We start from the raw sequence: 9095 nt of genomic DNA on the forward strand, positions 1-9095 counted from the left end.
CCGGTTGGATAACTAACGTTACAGCAAGTGGGTTGTCAGAGCTGACTGTCGGGGCCGCCCACAAGTCGCTGTCACTCAGCCCAGCTGTTCTTGTCACATTACGAGTATTTCTGACCAGAGACTGACAAAACAGTTTATTTTCGCAACAAGCAAGCGGGCAAATCAATTTGGGTAAGCTTTCAACTCACATAAATCGTTAATATGCCGTTGGGAACTGTGTCTTGGTTGGCTGTCTCAATTTAGTGGCGCAGGCATCACCACACCCACCAAGCTAACTGTCAGTGCTGGCGTGTCAAATGATATAACGTTAACCCTATACGCTAATATATAGATAGCTTTGCAATAAATAGTTTGTGGTCATATGTTGTGACATGAAACATCCTCTTGTGAGAGTGTATTTGTTGGGAGAATGTATTCCCGTCTTCTGTGTGTACGTAATTAGCCTTGAAACGTCCCGCTTGCACCGTAGGTGAAACCGTTATTCCAAACGCCGTTCAAAAATTTTGGCATTTTAATGTTGCTTTGATTATCGGCAAAGTTACATACCTGGTAGACCACAGAACATGACTTAAACCTTATAATGAATCTTTAGGTTCTTATGGGAAAAATGGCAGATAGGCCATCCACCCAGTTCTTATTTAATTTAAATGTTAATTTGATAACTGATATCGCCCACCACGGTCTGTCTTGTTAGAATAAGTTGGAATGACAGACGAACCAGTTATGAAAATTAAAATTCTATTGAAATAAGTGCTGCTTGATGGGTTGGACATAAGCCGAACTGAAGAGTGGCTTCTAACTATTTGTAAACCGTCTCTGAAGTCATGTTCAACCTGGTATGTAGACTACATTTGCCTTTAAAGACACATTAAATTGGCATATTATTGAAAGGACTTTGGCTTTACGTTCTCGAGACCTCTCCAGACCTCAAGAAAACTTTTCCTTACCCCTCACAGGCAATGACAGTTATTCCATAGTAATACCACTGCAACAGTTTTTCGTCTATTTGTCTTTACTGTATCTGTGTCACAGTGGGGGCCATACTGTATCTGTGTGTCTGCGTGTTCAACAAGCTGCCATGGCCTCAGCCGGGGCCCCGGTGCTGGGGGCTCAGTTGGCCACCAAGGTGGAGCTGACCATCTCCTGTGAAAACCTCCTGGACATGGACGTCTTCTCTAAGTCCGACCCTCTGTGTGCCTTGTACATCAACAGCTCAGGCTCCCAGTGGTATGAGGTCTGTAGCAGGGTGTGGCAGAAGAAGGGTTAAAAAGCCACTTTTTGTTGCTCAGGTTCAGTAAGCAGAACCATAATGACTGTAACCCATAGGGCAATTGTGTACATTTTTACTGACTGCAAGGTAAATCACAAGCTGGTTGGCTTAATTTCTGCATGGAATTAAGCACAGTAGTGAATGATGTTCCATGTTATATATATTCCACATGTGTATATGGCTTGTAATTTATCCTGAGTCATCTTATATTATCTTCTATGTTTCCTCTTTGTGACCCAGTTTGGCCGCACAGAGATGGTCCTGAACTGCCTGAACCCAAAGTTTGCCAAGAAGTTTATCATCGACTATTATTTCGAGATGGTGCAGAGGCTGAAGTTCTGCGTGTACGACATTGACAACAACACCTACGACCTGAGTGATGATGATTTCCTGGGGGAGCTGGAATGTACCTTGGGCCAGGTGAGCTTTACCTTTTCACACCTTAAATAGCTGTGACTGAACAATTGTCATGTCATTTCAGTTATAATAGTCCATTTGATACTTTTTTTAACGTTGCTCACACACTTCCTTGTTTATTTGGCTCCCTGCCGGTCTTCTGCCGTGTTCACGTCAAAGCGGAAGAAGCAGAAGAATGGGATTTTGTTGCTTCAGTTTGAAAGCATTATTTGTGTTTTACTTGTTGGAACACCCACATTCAAAATAATTTCTATTTATGAAATTAAAATCAGCCATAAACAAACTACAGCAGATATTTCTTGCTTTACGTAAGCACAGTTGATTTTATTAGCGTGAATATAACTCATTTTGATTTGTAACACCTTGGATTGACGACATCGGTGAATTTGCTGCTATGTTTAACTGCTTGTGTTGACACATTTCTGCTGTTTATGACGCCAGGTGGGAGATATTGGAGCCCTCAAAAAATCACGTATATCCTACCTGCAATTACCATTCATATTTACTCATATGAGTTTTGTGTGCAGATTGTGTCCAGTAAGCAGATGACTCGATCTCTGTTGCTGAAGGACAAGAGGCCCGCAGGACATGGGACCATCACAGTGAGTGGAGTCCTCGATGGTGTATTTAACCTACAGACACAAATGATTACAATAAAAAAATAATTTTAATTGGAATAATTTTTCGAAAGAGTTACACATGCTTTTTGCAAATAATAAAATAAACTAAGTCCAAATAATTTACATGAAAGCCGTCTGTAAAAATGGGTTTTAAAGCTGCATTAGGCAACTTTGGACGTTGGCGGCCCTAAGTGCCAGCGAGAGATAACTGAATTATTAAAAATTTGAAGGACTTCATTATCCAGAAGTCATGTAATTTGACATCAGTTAACTGCATACTCCTTGGACCTAAACGTGTTCCTCTTAGTGTCTGGTGTGGCTTTAAGATTGTTAATTTCTTCTTTTATAGATCTGCGCTGAAGAGATAACAGACAACAGAGTGGCAAACTTTGAGGTGTCGGCCCGGAAACTGGACAAGAAGGTACTGAAGGCAGTGAGACCTCAATGTGGGGTTCTTGATTATTTGCATTGTCGCTTGATTTACGTTAAATAACTTGTTCAGTACTAATTGGACATCGCTTTTCAGTATTTGTGGTGGTCCGACCCCTTCCTGGAATTCTACAAGCAGACAGAAACGAGATGGCAGCTGGCCCACAGGACAGAGGTACAGACACCCACCGGCAGCTCACCCACTCTGCCCCCATAGAGTTATTATGGATGTTTGGCTCATCCCTACCTGTCTCATGTAGGTGGTGAAGAACAACCTGAGCCCCGTATGGAGACCCTTCAGGATCCCCCTGCGCTCTCTCTGCGGAGGAGACGTGGAGAGACCTATAAAAGTACAACACACACACACACTAATGATCTTCTCACTATGCTTTATTTAGTTATCCCAATTAACATGCAAATTGCATCTCAATAACATAACCAGTTCCCTTTAACGCCCACTGAAGAATGCTCTGAAGTGTGAAACAGTAGATTATTGTTTACTGCCTCTTCTGTTTTTTTGTTTTGTTTTGCCACTCTAACGTACTAATGAACTGACTTCACCTGATATTTTTGCAATTTTCTTTTCAACTTACAATACTCCCAAACCCAGCTGGAAAAGTGAGTTACCTCTCGCGATGTGTGTGTGTATGCCTGATTCATGACGTCATCACGGGAAGGTGCGCATTTTTGTTTGCCCTACTTATTTGTCCTTTCAGCTGCTCTCATTGCACTTATTCAGTTTGAGTTTCCGCACTTTGATTGGTTGTTGATGGATGCCAAGCATGACTGTTTGGAATTTATTCTAGGGTTAGACCGATATATGTTGGTTTACCAATATATTATTGGGCCAATATTTACCTTATATTAAAAATTGACTAGTAAATCTCGTCCAACTCTGATATGATGGAGAGTCCTCCCTGATCACAGCTAGCCTATTTATTTATTTGTTTATTTTTATATCAGATAGCTTATGCTTGTATCATCAGGTGTAGGATTTGGGAGATGAATAGAGCCTTCCTTTGAGATACAGAGAGTATTTATATGTGTAATGGTGTGTATAGGCATATGACAAAAATATAGAGATAAGGTTGAAAATCAGGAAAGTGGTCCTGTGGAAAAAAATTTGGTATTTTGCCTTCAAAAACCTGTGTTGCTCTAACACCAATTTATTCATTCTATGTTGATATTTAGTTGATTGTTTCTGATTTAAGGGACTCTTATTTTTGGGGGGGCTTTTATTTTGTTACCTGCTACAGCAAGTCTTTCTGTCCGTCCGCAGGTTGACTGTTATGACCATCATGTCAATGGCTCCCATGACCTTATTGGGAGCTTTAAGACCACACTCTCAGAGTTGCAGATGGGAACATACACATCCCCGGTGAGACTGTGTGTGTGTGTGTGTGTGTGTGTTGGGTGTGTGTGTGTTTACAGCCCAACTCTGCCATCATGATACCCGTCAACTATTATACCTCTATTTTATCTAAATAAATAAAATAAATATGACCCCTGTTCTTCGTCTCAGGCTGAATTTCAGTGCATCAACGCAAAAAAGTCAGAGAGGAAGAAAGGCTACAAGAACTCCGGGGTCATTTGCATCAAGCGGTGCCAGGTACTGATTCTCTTTATTAGGAAATTGAACCCATGTTATTTTGATTGTCTTTCTGTATTTTTTATCTGTTAATGAGCTATTACACTGGCACATCTTTTTGTTGTGTGAGTTTTAGACCATGCATTTAAAAGGAGGCTGCACAAGAAATAATTCTCATGTTGATTCTCATGTTTGTTACTGCTCATAGCGAAACCTGTTGCAATTCTGTACATTATATATTATTTAACACAGCTTGCATGATGTTAATCCCTTCAGGTGGAGAAAGAGTTTACCTTCCTGGATTACATCATGGGGGGCTGTCAGCTCAACTTCACTGTGAGTTTGGGAATGTCAGACAGTCCATCATAAAAAAACAAGTGCCTGCACACGCACACACACACACACACACACACACACACACACACACACACACACACCCTACAACCTTTCTGCATTCATGATTGATATACTGGTGTGTCTGTTTAAATCAGGGTGTCCACAGGTCCTTAAAAAGTTGTAAAATATTATCTAAATTTAAGGCTCCTAAAAAGTATTATGTCTTAAATACATATAAATATATATTTTTCTTTCACGATGCAATGACAGGTTTCTTTGTGCTGCATGTCTGCTCTTAGATGAATCCAGAACAGGGTTAGTAGTACAGTACAACATGCACTGTATCTGCTTTACTAAACACAACTAGACTTCATGTCCTTTACCAATAAGTTTGTTATTTTTCTTATGTTTCCCATTTATAGTTTCAGAAATTTCATTAGACATGTTCAATCAGAAATAGTCGTAATAGTTTAGTATAGAAATAATAATAATTTTTACCAGCTTTGTTTTGGTTTTTAAAATGGTCTTAAAATCAATTCCAGGTAGCATTCCTAAGGTCTTAAAAAGTGTGAAATTTGTCTTTCTGAGACTTGCAGACACCGTGTAAATACTGCTGTGTCTTCTATTTGCTTTTGATCACTGTCCAACTCCCTTTCTTGATCCATGTCCTCTGTCGGTCCGGGCCAGATCGCCATTGACTTCACAGGCTCCAACGGAGATCCTTCATCCCCCCGGTCCCTCCACTACATCAACCCCGAGGGCTACAATGAATACCTGGCAGCTATCTGGGCAGTGGGCAGTGTCATCCAGGACTATGACAGGTAAACCCAGACACGGCCCCATCCTACATCATACCACCGCTCTCTACTTAACAACAAACCAGCTTTTCACACTATTGAAAATTTGGAATTGTAAGTCAGTTTGGTAAAATGTTATATTTAGAAACAAAATGTGTTGGTATTGCTCTTTTGGCAAGTTTTAAGTTCCTATAACTGCAGTTATTACCAATGGCATCTGTCACTTTAATCCAGTATGAATCTGCCATGTCTGGAAAGCATAATTACATTACAGGACCTCCCCCAGTAAAACTAATCCAGCTCAAATAGTGCTTTAGACATCTAGAGCAAAAAAACCCCAAAAAAACACCACTCCTACTTCTCGGCTTCCTCCATTTCCTTCCTTAGCACTTCTCATAATAGGCCAGTCAGATGCTCTGTTTTCAATCTGCGGCATTTAAAGTGAAAGCCAATTTAACCGTGATCTACTGACTAATGTGCTTTGGTTAATATGAGCTAATACCACACTTATACCTTTATGTTATCTGCCTTTCCTCTGCAGTAACAAGATGTTTCCTGCCTTTGGTTTTGGAGCCCAGATCCCTCCCACCTGGCAGGTATGGGAGTCTGGTGAACACATTGTCTGTTCCATTACAAGAGGAATGCTTATGTCATTCCTATGTCGCAGGATAGCTCACTCTATATATGTGAACGGACTACTCACTTCTGTAGGTGACAACTACTGAAAAGAAAGTTTCCCATTACATAGTTTGTGATACACAGGGTTTGTCTCCAGCTTTGTTTTGCCCATAAACTGTGTACGCAGTTTATTCAATGGAGCAGCTTAGTCATTGCTCCGTTGGTGACATCAATTGAGTCAGATGGAAAATCATATTTGTAGCTACTGAATAACACTGTACACCTCTTGGACAAGAAAAACATTCAAGGACATAAGAGTAACATATGACAAAGTTGACAGTGGTTACCTGACTTGTTCCCTTTTTGAAATTTAAAATTGGTGTAAAAATATCTTAAGTTAATATCTAAAGCTTTTATTTCATGAAACATGTTCACAGGTTTCCCATGAGTTTCCTATCAATTTCAATCCAGCAAATCCATTCTGCGCAGGTAAGTTAAATTTACACCCAAAATTGTGTTTCGCTGTTAAAACTTCCAATGTCCAATATTGGTGCATGGACACCGCTCTCGTGTGTATGTGTATGTACTGTATGTGTGTGTGTGTGTGTTGTAGGTATAGAGGGGGTGGTGGCTGCCTACCAGAAGTGCCTACCCCAGGTGAAGCTCTACGGTCCCACCAACTTCGCCCCCATCATTAACCATGTAGCCTGCTTCGCCAAGCAAGCTTTCCGGCAGAATAAGGCCTCGGTAAGTAGCGGACCCCTTTTCACAAAACAACAGTATCACACAAGTACTCATTGTGCAATTTTAGATAGAGCTGAGATCACATTCAAATAAAATATAAATTCATTAGGTCACAAACATGCCATGGCACTGGACGGCATCTGACCTGTGTCTTTTCTCCTCTCTCCCTCCATCCGCAGCAATACTATGTCCTGCTCATGATCACAGACGGAGTGATCACAGACATGGACCAGACATGCACCGCCATCGTGGAGGCCTCCCGTCTGCCCATGTCCATCATCATAGTCGGCGTGGGCGGGGCAGACTTCGGCGCCATGGAGTTCCTCGACAGCGACGACCGGCTGCTGCGTTCACCGTGGGGCGACGTCGCCTCGCGAGACATCGTCCAGTTCGTGCCTTTCAGAACGTTCCAAGTAAACTAAAACTCAGTACTCAATATTTCAAAAACACAGATTACTCCGTTTTAAGCAAATATCTTAACGCTAATAAAACTCCTGAAATGCCTTTTACTTTATTATCAAGCATTTCGCACTCGAATTTTGTGTTGCGTTCTTGGGACAAAGCGCACTTTAACACGCTCTATGCCTTATCTGGCATTGCAGGGAAACAATGTGGCTCTCGCCCAGAGCGTACTGGCAGAGTTGCCTGACCAAGTGGCCTCCTACTTCAACTCTTACAAGCTGAAGCCTCCCAACCAATCCAGTCTTTTCGGCCCTTCTTAGAAAGGTAGGGTAAAACTTGCAAACAAATCCTAGTTTCCAAGTTTGTGGTTTGTTAATTATGTATTTGATATTCTGCACACCTTCTTAATGCTGTACCTCAGACTTTCTTCATACTTTCCATCGGTACATTTCTACATAACACATTCTGGTGTTGAAATTGTAGCGTTCTGTTTAAATATCCCCCATTTTGCTCTGTTCTTGTTAAATCCTTTTTTTCTTTGTTGTTTCCTATTATTACTATTTGCCGCTGCAATGACCCAATATCCCCATGGGGATCATTAAAGCCTGAGCTTATGTAATTTTAATTAAAATCAACTGAGACAGCTTTGTGTATCTTTGTCATGCACTTTGCGGTGTGTTTGTGTCCTGCAGTGTGCCGGTGAAGGTTCTCGGTCAAGTGTCGGACAACCTGTGTCAACATCAACATCTTGACACTGAACTGACGCTGCTCCTCTTTCAGACCTCACTGATCCACAAGGACTGGGTTTACCTCTGAGCTACAGACCTTCACTGTCTCACAGACAGGCCTTTCTTCCTAAAGGAGCCAAATCTCAGTGTTACTAGCATGGTCGCTCTCACTGTGGCTTGGCCAGTGTTGGGCTTCATACTCAAAGTAATGTGTTACTCCCATTACTCATTTGGAAAGTAAAATTACTTATTCCTCCCTGGGATCAGTAATTCGTTACACTACCTGTTATATTACTTTTCTGTCAGAATATTCTCTCTGAACTTAAAACCTCAGGATAAATTCTCTCTTCTTTGTATAGTCACAAAACAGCCTTGATGTTCATTGTTCTTGTCAAGCTTTTGCTTGATAAAAGTGGGAATACTTCCACACAGAGAAAGTAAACCTTACTGCCATTTGTCATCTAGCCCAGATCAGTAAATTTGAGTGTAAAGTCGATGGTGACTAATAAAAAGAAAAGGAACAAGGAGTGACAGTGGTGGGATATAGTTTTGATCTCACATTTAGCGGGGGGATTTCACCCTGGTAAAAGTAATATAGTCCTGTAACATGTCAATGAGTAATGCCTTACCACACAACACTGGTCTTGGAAAATTCAACCTCATTGCATGACTTTCAGTGATACACACAATCTCTTAACCAGACAATCCAATTCAATGGATCGAGAGTTTCAAATAAAGGTGAATGTCTGCATGCCAGTAATAATGAGGCTGCACTGAACTCATGACTGAAGCAAATTTTCTTTTTTGCAATTCAAATATTATTGTATGTGTGTTTGTGACCATTTTAAACAGAAAGAGCAAACCAACAGATGTATACAAGTGTGTGTTTCCTTATGTGTCTTTGCAAGCTTTATTAATCTGTTTTTTTATGTATTTAATGCCCCCTGTTGTCGACAAATAAAAAACGATCACAAAACGATGTGTGCCTTGCTGTCTAGGTCTAGCAGGCAATCGGGAGGCCCTGTAACAAGAAACAAGCGCACAAGGAACCGCCCATCTCATACAGTATAGCCATAGCCCTATAGCTAGCTTTTCTGTCTTACCCTCCTGTCATTGCTAACATCAAAACAGCAGAGACCACAAGGT

At 41.0% G+C, this 9095-nt stretch overlaps 1 protein-coding gene across 1 annotated transcript; it reads left to right on the forward strand.

Annotated features, from left to right (window-relative positions):
- The first annotated feature begins 126 nt into the window (after positions 1-126).
- LOC139638977 (copine-3-like) lies at positions 127-8898 on the forward strand. The gene is made up of 17 exons (XM_071513020.1): positions 127-171; positions 1033-1234; positions 1511-1690; positions 2215-2289; positions 2657-2728; positions 2834-2911; positions 2997-3086; positions 4016-4114; positions 4259-4345; positions 4601-4660; positions 5348-5481; positions 5999-6053; positions 6513-6564; positions 6689-6822; positions 6999-7232; positions 7422-7545; positions 7914-8898. Exons 2-16 carry the CDS (start codon positions 1079-1081, stop codon positions 7539-7541), a joined length of 1626 nt encoding a protein of 541 aa, XP_071369121.1. The 5' UTR covers positions 127-171; positions 1033-1078; the 3' UTR covers positions 7542-7545; positions 7914-8898.
- The last annotated feature ends 197 nt before the right edge of the window (positions 8899-9095 follow it).

This window comes from Centroberyx affinis, unplaced genomic scaffold (assembly GCF_046629955.1).
Source record: "Centroberyx affinis isolate AG114_WGS23_722 - 3 ecotype Tasmania unplaced genomic scaffold, CSIRO-AGI_Caff_v1 ptg006716l_1, whole genome shotgun sequence".
Lineage (NCBI taxonomy): Eukaryota > Metazoa > Chordata > Actinopteri > Beryciformes > Berycidae > Centroberyx > Centroberyx affinis.